At 48.8% G+C, this 15,623-nt stretch overlaps 2 protein-coding genes across 2 annotated transcripts in view; one reads left to right on the forward strand and one right to left on the reverse strand.

Moving 5' to 3' along the window:
* LOC146856133 (uncharacterized) overlaps nucleotides 1–10,334 on the forward strand; it is a 40,507-nt gene extending 30,173 nt beyond the window's left edge. Inside the window, exon 6 of the mRNA XM_085654176.1 lies at nucleotides 8,043–10,334. Within this exon, the coding sequence (XP_085510302.1) occupies nucleotides 8,043–8,872 (830 nt within the window). The 3' untranslated portion in view covers nucleotides 8,873–10,334. The remainder of the gene's footprint in view (nucleotides 1–8,042) is intronic.
* Nucleotides 1–15,623, reverse strand: part of LOC146856132 (uncharacterized) — a 376,777-nt gene that overhangs the window by 298,059 nt on the left and 63,095 nt on the right. Inside the window, exons 8-9 of the mRNA XM_085651211.1 lie at nucleotides 13,352–13,957; nucleotides 3,066–4,096 (exon numbers count right to left, since the gene is read on the reverse strand). Of these exons, the coding sequence (XP_085507337.1) occupies nucleotides 3,066–4,096; nucleotides 13,352–13,957 (1,637 nt within the window). The remainder of the gene's footprint in view (nucleotides 1–3,065; nucleotides 4,097–13,351; nucleotides 13,958–15,623) is intronic.

A 15,623-nucleotide genomic window follows, 5' to 3' on the forward strand; every position in this document is an offset into this window, starting at 1 on the left:
ACAAACTAGCCGTAAGAATTCAACAAATTAGGGTACAAAACAGCCATGTTTGTGCATGAAAATAGTAGATGTTGGGAATCAGACTAAACACTCCTCTTAATGTACAAAACCAATTAGAATTAATCAGTTTGCCTAACATAGCAAACCTAAGTTTTCTAGGACTTACAAATTTTGTATTGTAAAAAACAAAAAAAAGAGAGAAATTAGCAGCCTTCAGACACCATGTTGTGAGGGTAGCACACTGGGTAATACACAAACTCTAAATCCGTCTGCAATCTGTTTATCACTAAATATAATTAATATGAAATTGGCTAGTCGGGTAGATAATAAAGGGCCATATGTATCATACCCCCCTTTAGCGAATCTCAATTTGCGATTTTTAGCGAATCGCAAGTTGAGAATCGCAAAACAGGATGTAAATAAAAAATCGCAATTAAATAGCTATTCTGTAAAAATCGCAATTTTTGGTTTTTTAAACTTGTTTATTGTAGTTTTTCTTTTACATTCAACATAACCATCAATGACATCTGATACATCAAATCACATATTATACATAACATCGTTTGCAGGTTTGTCCTTCCAGCACGCATTTCAGTACTATATGTTCTCACTTGTGTCCATCCCCTGCTCCGAGCCCTCTCAGCATGCCCACATGTTGGCCCCATTTCCTCCAGGGCTCCCCTACTTCCTACACTGGCCCGTGTTCCCATCCCCACACTACCACCCCACCATATACATATATGACTAATTAACCAAGTATTGTGCAGCATTTCAATCATTGCGAACATATCCAGCATTTGCCAGCACCCTACCCAGCTTTCCCTCAAGTCCGTGAGTAGGGATCCCTGCCACCCGGATCAGAAAAGACTGGAAATTTATGGGAACATTATGTCTGCTCCAATAGCATAGCTCTGCGCCCCCGTCGCTTTCCCCCGGTCTTATCCCTCCACCTAGGATCAAACCACTTAAGGGCCTCCTCCCTCTCCCCGCTCAAAAGGCCCCGTCCCCCCCTCCGCCCCGCCACAGCCTCTACGCGTCTAGTCGCCCGCCGCCGGGGAAAGAATCACATTCAGCGCCATCAGCAGGTAACACCTCATGGGAGCCCAAATATCCCTAGGCCTCGAAGCACTAGGCCCCATCTCCGCATATGTATTGAGTCGTTCCTGGCAAATCACTAGATCATCTATCCAATCTTTGAACTTGGGCGCCCTTCCCCGTTCCCAGCAGGAGGCCACCTGCCTCTTGGCCATCAGGAGGGCCAGTGCAACATACCTGCGGTGTACTGCCGATATCAATTTAGTGTATCCTAGAAGGGCTACCAAAGGTGCGGGTTCGATGCATATATTCGTCATTCGGGCTAGCGCGTCAAACACCCGCCCCCAAAAGGCATTAACCTCCGGACACTCCCAGGCCAAATGAAGAAAGTCCGCCCCCGGAGCCCGGCACCGATCACACCTGTCAGAATCTCGCAAATTAAACCTGAATAGCTTGGCCGGGGTATAGTACAGCCTATGTAAAAATTTGTAATGTATCATGCGAAGCCTGCTGCTGGCCGACACCCTCGCGGTCCGCAAGCAGCAGTACTCCCACTGATCATCCGTCAGGACCTGCCCCAGCTCCTCACTCCACTTTGTGCAGGACAACGTAGTTAGTAGCTCTCTCTGTGTGTGCACCGTGCGATATATCAAAGAAACTAGCCTCGTATTCTTTGTACTCTTAAGCAGCAATTGCAGAGGGGTCAGCGCACTGGGCTCCATTGGGAAATCCGGTGTCAACGCCCGGATACCTTGCCGAAGGCGAATATAAAGGAAAACATCCAGCGGGGTCTGCTGAACCCCCAGGAATACCTGTTCAACAGTGCGAAAGCGGCCATCCTGATATAAATCCCCCCAAGTGTGTATGTTTGTGCGCTCCTTGAAGTTATGAAACAATACCTCCTGGAGGAGAGGCATATCTGGGTGGTAGGTAAGGGGCATCAATGGGGAATACAATAAGGGGACCTGCAACATGCGCCCTATGCGCTGCCACGCTCCAGCAGTACATGTGAGGGTAGTCGGTGCCTTGTCCCGAGGCCGGATCGGGTCATACAGCACTCCCTCTAGTGGAGTGGGGTGCGCCAACCAGTGCTCCGCCGCTACCTGCGGCATATACCGTGGCTGTTTTACCCAGAACCATGCATAATAAGCTTGAGCACTACAGTAGTATAATTCGAAATCTGGTATACCAAACCCCCCTTGTGAAAAGGTTCTAGTAAGGACCTGCCACTGTAACCGTGGCTGCCTACCTCCCCACACCAGGCGCGTTAGTTCCGCCTTGAGTGTCTGAAAAAAATAGGCACCCGGGTAATACGGAATGTTTAAAAACAAGTACAGCAGTTGTGGCAGTATCACCATCTTAATAAGAGATGCACGCACTGCCATAGAGAGCGGAAGAGCTATCCAGCGGGACACATACTCCGTTATACGGGTCAATGAAGTACCATAATTTGCACGCATTAGGTCCTCCCTATTCCTGGTAATCTGAATGCCTAGATATCGCATGTCCGTATCACACCACTCCAATGGATAATCGAGCGGGTAGCTAGTCGTAGCATCCGCCAGAGGGAAGACGCAAGATTTTCCCCAGATTATTTGGACCCCCGACAATCTCCCAAAGACTATAAATTCCCGGAGGAGGGGATTTAGATTTTGCTGCGGGTCTCGTACATATAACGTAATGTCATCCGCATATCAGGGTACAAGGATTTGCCTCTGATTGCACCGCAAAGCCTTGTCATTGTGGTGTTGCCTCAGTTTGGCCGCTAAAGGCTCTGTTGCAAGAGCAAATAGTAGGGGTGAGAGCGGACACCCCTGATGGGTGCCCCTCGTAATTGGAAATGCGTGAGATGTGTGACCATTAGCCAAAACCTTTGCAACCGGCTTATAATATAGGAGACGAATCCAGGAGAGGAAGAGGGGCGGAAAACCCATCCTTAGCATGACCCCATAGATATAATCCCATTCAATGGAATCAAAAGCCTTAGTGGCGTCTAAAAATATCGCTGCCATAGGCAAGTCCGGGGATACGTTATTGAGGACGGCAAAAAGCGTCCTCAGATTGTGCGATGTTGCCCTCCCAGGCACAAAGCCCGACTGATCCGGTAGAATCAAGTTCTCCAACAAGAGGCTCAATCGAGCTGCTATGAGTTTAGCCAGAATTTTGACATCGAAGTTAAGGAGAGAAAGGGGTCTGTAGGAGTCACACTGTGTGGGTGTCTTCCCCGGCTTTAAGAGTGAGACAATAATCGCCTCCCTCATGGAAGCGGACAGGCGGACCACCATTAATGACTCTTCATATATCTCCTGCAAGATAGGCGCCATTAGATCTATGTATGTCTTATAGAACTCTATAGGAATGCCGTCGATACCGGCAGCCTTCCCACTTTGCATGCTCATAATGGCTTCCCGGACTTCGTCCAGTTCAAACGGGGCGCACAAGAATTCCCGCTGTCTGTCACTCAACCAGCCTAGTACGACATCATCTAGATACCCTGCCAGGTCCAGGCCCTCACTACACTTGGTAGCATAGAGGTGTTTATAATGCTGCGTGAATTCATGAAGGATATTAGGGGTATCCCGCAGGGCCTCCCCACACGCATTCTCAAGCTCCAACACGTAATTAGCATGCAGAGGTCTTTGAACTACTTGCGCAAGAGTCCTGCCAGGGCGCTCCCCCTCTCCATAGTGACGAGCCACCCATGCCTTATTTCGAAACCTCGTTTCCCTTTGCGCCGCATCCATATATTCCGAGAGAGTCTCCCTAAACTTGCTACGGACAGTGCTGTTCGGATCCGCCGCCAGTTGTCCCTCCAATGCCTTAAGCTCTGACTCCAGCCTACGCAGCGTATTCATTATATCTCTAAGGACTCCTGACCCCTTTGCTATGCATATTCCTCTGAGTGTGGCCTTAAACGCCTCCCAGATGGTTTCCACACTATCCACTGAGCCTTTATTCCGTGCGAAAAAATCTTGTATTTCCTCACTCAGCTCCACCTTAAAGACTGGGTCTTGCAATATAGGGGCATGAAGCCTCCACGCCCTGCGTGGCATGTCAAATTCTGAGGAGGACAACGTGAGTTTTACCTGGGCATGGTCAGAGTACGTCCTGGCCAAGTGCTGCACTTGGACTATCGCCGGCCCTAACCCTCGGGTGATCAGCCAATAGTCCAGCCGCGCCCATGACCCCGCCAGCGCCGTGAAATGCGTACCCTCCCTCCCGTGCGGGTGTGCATGCCTCCAAGCATCGATCAACTGGTAAGCTGTGATAGTATCATGGAGGAATGCACGCGCTTTCGAATAATGGTGTAATGGTGCGGGGCTGGACGGGATCTATCTACACTGGAATCATGAGTTACATTAAAATCCCCCCCCCCCTCCAAATAATGTGGCTGGAGCCTATTTCCAGTATCCTAGCCCATAGTGAAACGTAAAACTCTGGTGCATCCACATTCGGCCCATAACAGCAAGCAAGGGTGACCGAAGAAGTTCCCAATCGCCCCCATGACAAGCAGTATCTGCCACCTGGGTCACTCTCCACCCCCGGCCATCTGGAATGGCGTCTTGTTTTTTTATAATGATTGCTGTACCCCTCGCATATGACGAATACGAAGAGAGAACTCTATGCTCTGCCCATTTGCCTGCAAAGTTAAGTGATTTCTGCGGGGCAAAATGCGTTTCCTGCAGCATAGCTATATGCACTCTGTGCCTGTCCAAATATTCCAGAATTTGCCTTTTCTTTCTCGGATCTCCCATGCCTCTGACATTCCACGTGAGTATGTTTAGTTGTCCAGACCAAATCTCAGCCATCTTCCGAATCAGATGCCATCCGTCTGTAGCAGGCAAAAAGGGAGAAGCGTGTGCCCAGCCTACCAGTCACTGCCCATCCCGGACCGCATGTCAGGCACCCCAACTCCCCTACCCCTGGCATTGTTACTACGCCTGCTAGCTTTGAGTCTCGATGCACAGATGTCAAACAACAAAATACCCCTTCCCCTCTCCCCCCCCCACTCCCACCCACTGAAGCACCCCCAACTTGCCAGTATAGTACTCCCTCCCACCCTCCCATGCCAAACAGAAATACCCCGTCAATCCCTGTAGCAGCTGCACAGGGAGCATTCTCAGGGGAATACCCGTAAGGGGTCATTTCTAGGTGGCAGCACCGGAACCCCACACCTCCACCTCAGTTCCATCATAGGACAATTTTTGTTTATTTCGTGCGACTCTCAGGGCCACATCGCGGTCCCTGTAATTCAAAAGTCTGGCTATGATGGGACGCGGCGGACTGCCGGGCGGGGGGCGCGGACCTAGAGGGCGGTGGGCCCGCTCCACTATAAACTGGCTGGAGAAGGATTCAGCCCCAATGGCGGACAGCAGCAGCTTTTCGACGTATTCCTCCATTTTCCCTATATTGGTCGATTCCGGAATACCCATTATTCGAATATTATTGCGCCGGCTGCGCGCTTCTAAATCCTCATTTTTTGCTGCTATGAGCTTATCCATGTGGGCCAGCTGCGTGGTATGTCTCGAGGTTGTGTCCTCCACATCTGATACATGCTTCTCCGCCTCCTTAAGGCGTTCGTCATGCCCCTCCAGCTTGTGCGCAATCGCATCCATCCGCGTGGACATTCTGTCCACTTTATCCACAATGGTGGCGAAGCCCTGTCTGACCTCCTGGAGTATACTTTGTATGTCAGTATCCTGTGCAGCCGCCCCCCCCGTTCCTCCTCTCTCCTGTCAGCTTCCCGGTCCGCCTGCGCGGGCCGAGGACCGCGCTTCACGGGTGAGCTTCGGCTGTCTATTGTCCGTTTTGCCCATGGCGCCCCTAATACCTGCCCAGGCAGTGCACCCCCACAGTGTTTATGCACCTAATCCACTCCCCTGAGCTCCTATCACAGGCTCAGCGCCAGAGAGCGCAGCCGTCACTTGCAATAACTCCAAGGGGCTCTTCTCTGTCAGAACCCACTCCTAGAGTCGCTCTTTTGGGCCTCGGGTGTAATCTCAGTCCCTTCACTTTCAGCGTGGACGTCAGGAAGAACCTTCCATGCGCTCAGCAGGTCCCAGCCATCACTAGACCCTTACTGGCAATATCGGCCGCATGACCCCACAGTCCAATGCGCATTTTACTCCTCCAACTCCATTGCGCCCCTCTCCAAACGCATCTTTCAGTGAGGCCACTGCTCCTAAGCCTCTCAAGCGCCAGCACTCAGTTCCCCAATTCAGGCAGCAAAACAGCAGCAGTGTCCTCCTAGTAACGACGTGCAGGCTAATGCGCGTGGGAAAGCACCCTCCAGCGCCCTCATGAGATGGATCACTCACCCTCCTCTGGTAGGTCAGCGCTCTCCAGATTGCCGCGTTTGGGTCATGGGCGCCAGCCTTCGCCCCGTCCCGCCATCACGGGCCTACAGTTCCCACGTCTCGGCCCCCATCTGATTCCCGCTGGCTTCAATCAAGGCGGGGGGGGGGGGCAGATGCAGGCGCCCACTGCAACGCTCCGCACTCCGTGTGCTACGCAGAGGCTCACCGATCTCCGCGGGCCCCGCGGATGCCGCACCTCAGCCGCACTCACAGCAGCGCCCGTTACCAAGTCAATCTGGTGCCCTCCTGCCGTTGTCCGCTGCAGCTTCCTTTGTCGCTGTGGGGTCTATTGGGCCTCCGCCTTACAGCCCCCGGTCAACACCTTCTTCCTACCGAGGATCCGCCCCGCTGCTCCGTCCTCTCCGCTCGTCCCCTCTCTGATGGCCCGGGCTCCTCATGGTCAGCCCGGAGCTCGCGTAGGGGGTGACGCCGCCTCAGCGCTCCGCAACACTGCTCCCTCGCCCCCGGTCGCCGCTTCACTCCGCCGCTACAGAGGCAGTCAGCCTCTAATTCAGCTGAAAATTACACCGGGTCAGGAGCCAGGCAGCGCGCGCCTGGGAAGTTATTTTCCAGGCGTCTTCATTACCATTTGGGAGGATAAATCCAGGATTAAAGCATCGGACTGCCGGAGCCTCACTACAGTGCGGCCATACTGCTAGCGCGCAACCTAGCGCCCCCTAAAAATCGCTATTTAATTGCGAGATTTCAAATAGCGATTCCTTATCTGAAAAAATCGCAATTTTGCGAAATTCGCAAATTAGAGAATCGGAAACTCGGGTGCAGCATGATGACATCACAACCAGGAAGTGTGACTACCCATGCTGCACCTGAGTTTCTGAAGCACAGTGTGAGAGAAGGAGTGGAGGTGAGGGAACTCTGCAGTGCAAGAACCAATGACAGACACTGGAGACATGGCCAGCCAGGACAAACAGCAGCAGGGGGAAACACCCAGGAAGAGAAAACATAAGTTTTCTGAAACTAAACTGGAGGTCCTGATACAGGAAATGGTGATAAGCCACAAACTGCTCTTTGGCAAGAAGTCCCTGCGGGTGCCGGAGACACGCAAGCGTAGGATCTGGTCGGACATCCAGCGCAAAGTCAATGCAGTAGATGTCACCCACAGGAGCGTGGAAGATCTAAGAAAGCGCTGGTATGATATGCGCCAGCGCTCCAAGGAGAAGGTGGCTGCCAGGTTGGAGCAAGCAAAGAAGACTGGTGCTGGGACCTCCACCGCCACTGACTCCACACCACTTGAGGAACTGGTTGAGGGGACCCTGCTACCAGAGAGAGTGATGGGCGTGTCTGACCGGGACAGCTCCGACCCCCCGGCACCAAGACAAGGTAAGAAGCATGCCATCACCCCCCTGATACCCCCCAACTACCCCCACAGACCCAATAGCGACCCATGGGCAGAACAAAACAAAAACTCCAGTGCAGGTGTCCAAGCACACACAGCAATGCATTATGGGAGATGTAGTCACATGCACATTACAGTGGTGCATTTACACCCAGCCAGTCCCTAACAGCATATGCACATCAGGAAAGGCAAAATACAGACAGACCGGACCCATGTAAATCCAAACGGTGAAATTTAATGCATGACAAGTGCAAGTCTGGACTGAAAATTAATGTGTGCATTTACGTCCACAGCACCATCAGAAACACAGGAACTAGTCAGAGGAGTAGAGGACGAATCATCAAACCCAGAGGCACCAGGGCAAGAGGATGAAACGGAGGATGACGACAGCCCAGTAATCCCTCCAAAACGCCGCAGGCATATTGTAGTGCCACTGCCCCCATGGGAGGATGAAGACCAGGACACAGATGGCGATGTACAACCAGTCCCAGCACAGCCAGAGCCACAACACTGTGCTGATCCGATCCCGCCAGTTCCATCAAGGCGCAGGGCACGTACATCGACCAGTGGAGCAGCCCCAAGAGGGGGTACAGTCTTCGGCGGGCTGGAGGGCCAAATGTTGGCGGTACAGCGCCTGCAGGCAAAAAACATACGCTCATTTCAGAGGGAGGTCAGGGCTGGCTTCATGGGCATGACGGGTGCCCTGGAGGCACTCTGTGCGGAACTGAGGGCAGATCGTGCTGCTAGGCACAGGGAGATGCAGCGCCTAGACCTGTACACACAGGCAGTTAACCGGCTGTCCTCAGCAACAAATGTGCTGTCAAGGCGAAGCATATGTATGCAGCGTGGGGTGGCACACAACAGCCAGGACGTGGCAAGGGCCCTGGTACAGATCACATCTGCTGTGGATGAGCTGCGGGCAGCTCGCACTACTGGACCAGGAGTTCTCACTCCAACAGATGAGGACGCACAATCAGACAGGAGCAGCATCACCCCCCGCCTCCCCCTCCGGAGAGGCGCCGTAGTGGGCATCACAGCAGGGCTACTGGGAAATGTGAAGAGGGCACTGTGCACCCTCTGCCAGGGGCTCCGGCACGACAGCGCCACACTTGAGGTGTACTAAGTTGGACCAGGAGTTGGGTGCCTCAACCCAGTTCACATGGACACTTGCTCCGGATTGTGCAATCGCACTGTGATAATAGCATGTGCTGTGCATTTGACTATACATTGTGGGGAACACAGGCCGTGTGCCGTCATCTATTCTGAAGTTAAGGAAATATAACACTGCCTCACAACTGATATTTAGCATTGTGTCATATATTCTTACCTAGAAATAGTTGCGTGTAATCTCACCTCGCCTCTGGCGCCCAGCAGCTGCACCAACTACACCGGCTGGCATGCGTCCTGGCGCTGGCCCCTCATCATCGGATGAATCCGATTCACTTAGCTCCACTGGGGTGCCTTTCCTGGTGGCGATGTTGTGCAGCATGGCACATGCTACCACTATCTTGCAACAGGTCTGTGGGCTGTATTGTAGTGCCCCTCCAGTCTTATGTAGGCATCTGAATCTGCTCTTGAGTATCCCGAAGGTCCGCTTAATGGTACATCGGGTTGCTGTGTGGGCACTGTTGTACCTCCGCTCCCCAGCGTTGGCAGTATTCAGGTAGGGAGTCAGAATGAAATCACGGACCGCATACGCACTGTCACCTGTGGGGTGGGAGGAATATGGTTAAACACTGTCCTGACAATGCTATCCTTTACTAGTGTGTCCTTTGTACAAATGCATTTACCTAGTAGGTATCCCTCACCAAACTCCCCACTTGTGAGTCGACGGTGTATCCCACTGTGGCGGAAGATGTGCGTGCTGCCTGGGTATTTTGCGACAATGTCGGTGATGATGTGCTTGGCATTACACACCACCTGTATGTTCAGGGAACGGTAGGATTTGCGATTCCTGAACACATACTCGTTCTGTGAAGGGTGGATATTGTGACATGTGTCCCATCTATGCATCCAATGATGTGGGAAAATTGGGCTATTTGATAGAACTCCTGCTTGGTCTGGTCTAGTGCCTGTGGTGTCCTGGGGAAGTGGATGTGGTGATGCAGCCTCTGGAGCATGGCATCAAGGAACGCGTGGAAAAAGCGCGACAATGCACTCTGTGAGACCCCTCCTGCTGGGGCTATCACCCCCTGGAAGCTACCTGATGCCAAGAGGTGTGCAGTGAGCACAGGACCTGGATGTGGGTGGGGATGGTGTGTGTCCTGTGTGTGCGGTGTTCAAGGATAGGTTTGAGCTCCTCAATTAAATCAAGGATGCTCTCTTCATCCAGCCTGTAGTTTGTATGGGTCTCCTCCTCAGTCCGCTGGAACAGGGTTATGTGCGCACGAAAGATCCTCTCCTGGCGTCTCCTCCTCTGTGCAGCAGCTCTGATTCGCAGCCTCCTGGCTATCACATACAGCCCAGTCATTGTGGAAAAATCTGCTGCATTGTGGGCCTCCTTAAATAGTTTGCACCTGGTTACCACCTGCTCAGACTTGGTGGTAATTGCGATTCTCAAATTTGCGAATATGATGAAATCGCAATTTGCGATTTTCTTTTCAAACATTTCATTGCGATTACCAAAAATGCGAATTTTCAAATTGCGATTTTTGCTAGTTGCAAATCGCAGTTTTGGAATTCGCACCAATATTCGCAGTGTGAATAATCGCTATTTTAGCGATTCCTTATATTTGTGATCCGAGAATGTTTCAACATCGCGTTTAGCAAAATTTTAGTCGCAAACGCTGTTTTTTGCAATTCGCCGTGTTTGCGAGTTAAATTTTGCTTCATACATATCGCCCAAAATCATGCAAGACCATCCTCTTTCTCCAAAACGTATTGAACTGTTGAGTTTCCTGAGATGCAGGAATGTGTGGGGTTTATGTGGCTAGAACCTAGCTACAAAGTAGCAGAGTGTTATATAAGAGTGTTTACACAGGAAAAATTAGAAGGACCAGGACGCACTTGATGTAATAGCCATGGAGGGGGATGTGCTGAAGAGTGGGGGCGACTGGGAATCACATTGGAGAGGAAGGGTTCTGATTGGGTGAGAGAACGTACATGGAAATAATTTTGAAGATAAGGCCGAGTTGCAGCATAGGATGTGGGAGGAGGTCCTAGAAATGTAATGGGGATGGGAGAAAGGAGGACGGTGGGAAACTGCAGGTATACTGGAGAGAGTGTTTTTTAGGTATACTGGAGCAATGGGCGAGATTGATATCGCTTCCGTAGGGCTGTTGCTTGGTGATTACTTTGTAACTTGGTGTTGCGATGTGTCTTCAACTCGTTCTGGAAGTGGAGCTGGAATGGATATGGTGTATTTGAAATGGGATGGAACTCTACATTCTTGAAGCACAGCTAAAGGCTTAGGGGCCGATTACGACTTAGGTGGTGCTGCGCAGGCTGTGCACAGCTGAGCAGAGACCGTCCCCCTGAATGCATCCCCATAGAGGCGGGGGCATGAGGGCCCTGTAGACCCCCTTTGTTTCCCCTCTGCCAGCCTTTTCAAGGTGATGAGTCTGCCATGAAATGGCTGGTGGAGAGGAAACTCGTAATATGCTCCGTGGACTGCGGTGGTCCAGCCTTGCATATTGTATAGGCTTCTGCACTGTGCAACTGCCAGGGAGCGGTGGTTCCCTGGCGCAGCCAGCCGCGGTCCAAAAAGCTGCCTCGTAATAGGGCAGATGCAGAATCACCACCCCGAGTATGGTGGTCAAAGACTGCCATGCTCGAAATCAGGCCCTCAGTGCCTTGTCTTCTCCTTCCTGCTTTTCCTAATTTCCATGCTGGTTATAACTGCTGCTGATGTGCATCTTGCATGTGCCAACAGAGGTCTTGATCTGATTCAACAGGTACAGTGGATTTAGTTTGAATGTAATCTAGATCGGCTTCAGATGCCAGTGGAGCTCTCTCAGTATTGGTGTGAATAGGTCATTCTTCCTGAGATATTAAGAGTAGATTGGCTACTGCATGAACAGTGTTCTTCAGCTTTGTCCCTGTGGGACTGAAGTCTGCCAGCAGAGTATTACTTCCATTCATATTAAATAGTTCTAGTGATAGGCTGTTATTCGGAATTACGCTTCTCTTGGCTGTGGACAAGGGTAAGAGATGACCATGACCCCTATGGTTTTCTGCTCACTGTTTGAATGAACACACAACTGGTTTGGCATTACTGAGCTTGCATTACTTGAATAGAGGTCTGTTGAATAAAGTGCTATAATCATGTATAGTTTGGGGGTTTTTCATTGACTGAATGGCTGAGGAATGACTCAAGGCTTCTTCATGTTAACTCATCAATTCAACATGTACACGAGGTCCCTGTCAGGAATTCCGCAACAGTTTGAGCTGGTTAACCTGGTCTTTACTGATGGCACACATCTTCCAACTGAGCAAAACAGTATCATTAACCATGTGATAAATACTTTGAAACATTGCTACTTTCCTGACTGAGATCCAGGTATGGATGTCAGAAAACTGGTTAACATTGAATGGAGAACAAACAGATGCACTTGTACTTGGCAGGGAATGTCCTAGTTGGCCATCCATGTAAAACTTGGAAGCAAAGCCAATAGCAAGAGAATTATGTTACTGAGGGTGCTACTTTATGACCGAGGGCATGAGCGGTAAACAATGTTAATTGAGCTCAATTGGGGTGGTTAGTTATTGACCGTTGTGAAAGGTTGTAGGTAGAACGACCCCTTCCAGTCTTCAGTGGGTACTTATGACTGCAGTCAACCAGAAAAAAATACCCCAAACCTATGCATTTCAAACAGGATTTATTTAGTGGCTGGCTAATACATTTTTCACATACATGCTCCTGTGTTTTTTGTTCCTGTTCTGTGAAGTGACACTAATGTTGCAAAAAGCAAGCACCAAGATGTTCAAAATACCTTTGAAGTGCAATTTTTAATGTGCTGTGATAAAATATCTGTTTGCCCTATTTTCTCACACTTATTTAGAATGGTCGATATTTTTCACTACTTCTGCTCATAATGTAATGGCTGTGTTATCAATTCTATATTCAGCAAGACCAATAGTTTGTGTTTTTATTTTGGGATTTCTATTTTAATGAGGACACGAGGTCCATCGATAGAAACATTTGACTTTGAAGTTGATAATGTATTTGTTACTATCATAGCAGTTCAATTTTACATTCAGTTTACTTGTGTTATATCATTTGAATTCGATTTGGTGAACACCATAACATGATTTTTTTTTTTTCCAGTCTGTATTGTTGCACCAGTTGGGATTTTCGGCAATTGTTTTCGTACATTCACTTAAATATGGGTAAATCTGTAAACCAGGGGTGTCTAAACCCTGTTGAGGCTGGTCGGACCAATGTCCGATTTTCCATGTATCCACATAAAGCAAATTTAGGTACAGCAAGTCTCAGTGGAACCTATTTAGATATACATTGGGAATCTTGTAAATATTGCACTGATCTTCCCCAGCAGGATCGCTTTTTTCACACCTGCTGCAAACCATTTGTGCTTTAAACACAGATAACCCATTTTGTTTTTAAATTTTCAATATGATTGCATTATATTTAGTGTTTGTTAGGTGTAACTGTGCATGGGACATACATGTGTTCTCTGGTGTCTGTAAAGACCTTCTTTCCAACAGAATCTTTTCATACATTTTGCACACTGAAAAGGTTTCTCTCCTGAATGTGTTCTTAAATGTCCCAGAAGATGGTGTTTTTGACTGAAGCTTTTCTCACATTCAGTACAATGATAAGGTCTCTCTCCTGAATGTGTTCTCTGGTGACGGATGAGGTGTACTTTCTGGATGAAGCTTTTGTTACATTCTGTACATTGAAAATGCCTTTCTTTCGAGGATGATGCAACCTTTGTTCCTTGGTGTTCAGTAGAATTCGTTTGACCAACAAAAGGCTGGGCCAACCACAAATAATTATGATTAGTCATTTTCCCTACTTTGGGAATCGATTGCTGTAAGCGGGATTGTATTTTGTTGACACATACATTTTCACTTTGAACAACTCCCAGTTTCAGATTTCTATCTGACCACAGCTGGCTTTTAGAGCTGGTAATCTGCTTAGATTTCTTGATAACCTTCACTTTTCCCGAAGAAGCTGTGCATTGGATGTTTTTATTAGGATATTTTTCAGACTCTTCACCTTTACTTTTTCTTTTCATACGACCTTGACCTGTAGAATTAAAATGAAAACCAAAGCATTAGCTTTTTGTGTTCAAGAAAATGAGGCAATGTAATCCAGCATACTAGAGGGCATTTAAAAAATGGGCTAGTACCTAAAGCTATAATATCCTTTTAAATCACTTTGCAGAACAGGCTTTCAGTAATGTTCTCCAAATCTGGATAAAGCAGAATAGGTGATATCCTTAATAAATAACCCTCTGTTGCTAATGTTTTTTCTTTCTGAAATCTATGTGAATATTTTTGAGAATTTCAGTGTGATTTTATGCATGTAGTGATCCACAGTGGGCCATTGTTTGCTCAACCACTCACCGCAGTAAGCATCTGTCTTTAAAAGAATAACGTATTGCAGTTCTGCCTAAGTCATGTTCACCAAAAGATTGTGAACGTGATATATGTTTGAACTATTATTTTTTTTGAGTGAAGAAGTGATTTGCATGTTGTTAGTCTTTCTTTGCAAAAGCATATGCGGAGCACTAGAGTATTCATAGTTGAAATGGAATATATCAGGCATTTATCCTCGCGTCCTATGAAAATTGGGTTCTAGTGCTAAAAGCGTCAGGCATCCTGACATGGCTGTCCTTGTGCTTGCATTGCCTAAGCCATTAACCTATAAATCACAAATGAAGCCTAAAAAGACAGATCTGCATCTGCAGTTGCCTTAATCCTGTGGAAGGACAACATGGTCTAACAGTACAAGCTGTACTTCTGTACTACTTGTTTTTGGAGTGGAGTCAAACTGAAATTGCATGAAATTGGCCCTCACTCATAAGGGTATCAGTGGAGCACAAACCATTTGATTCATGAAAAGTTGCAACAGGATAAATGTAAGGCTGCCATGATTTCCCCCCCCCCACACTTCATATGAAAAACTGCAGTATTAAACCTGACATTTTTTGCAAACAAATCTGACAAGCCAAAGAATGGAACCATTCTATAATCTACAGCCCTCCTTCAATTTATGACTCACAAATTGCTATATTTGGTGAATTGTCAAATTATGATTTATAGACCTAATCTAGAGGAATTAGTTGTCATTCTGTGGGGATATACAAGCGAATACAACACAAAGGGACCGATTAAGAGCTTGGTGGATGGGTTACTCCGCCACACATGTGATGGATTTCCTGTCCGCGGTATTACAAGTGTCTTTGGATATAATTAGGGCTCCCGGTTTTCCGTATTTACGGATTTATACATATAAATACAGACGGAAATCGATATTTCCTTTGTCTGTATTTATATTTATAAACGGTAAAATACGAGTAAATGTTGCAGCGCTAGTCTCCCGCCTCCCGATTCCTGCAAGCAAAAACCCGATGCCTCTGGGTTTCAGCTGACAGGGCAGCGCATCTCGAGAGCCTGCTGTGTTCACTGCAGTCTCCTCACACCGTGGGTGGGCGGTGTCTGCTGCCGCTGCTCTGTCCCAGGGTGCCACATCTTTGTTCTGTGCCTCGGGGTGTCTTCATCGCCTGACTTTGTTTCGGGGGAGCGTTCATGTTTGCACTTTACCAGCGCCTTGAGTACATTTGCAATGCAATCTGAAAGGCCACCTCCCGCCCCCCGTTGATAACCTTCAAACTACTCACAGAGCAGGCCTCTCGTGCTTTCATAGTGCGCCCACTGCTGCCGAGGAGCACAGTGTGCGGCAGAGGGCG

The sequence above is a fragment of the Triturus cristatus genome, chromosome 4_1, assembly GCF_964204655.1.
Source record: "Triturus cristatus chromosome 4_1, aTriCri1.1, whole genome shotgun sequence".
NCBI lineage: Eukaryota > Metazoa > Chordata > Amphibia > Caudata > Salamandridae > Triturus > Triturus cristatus.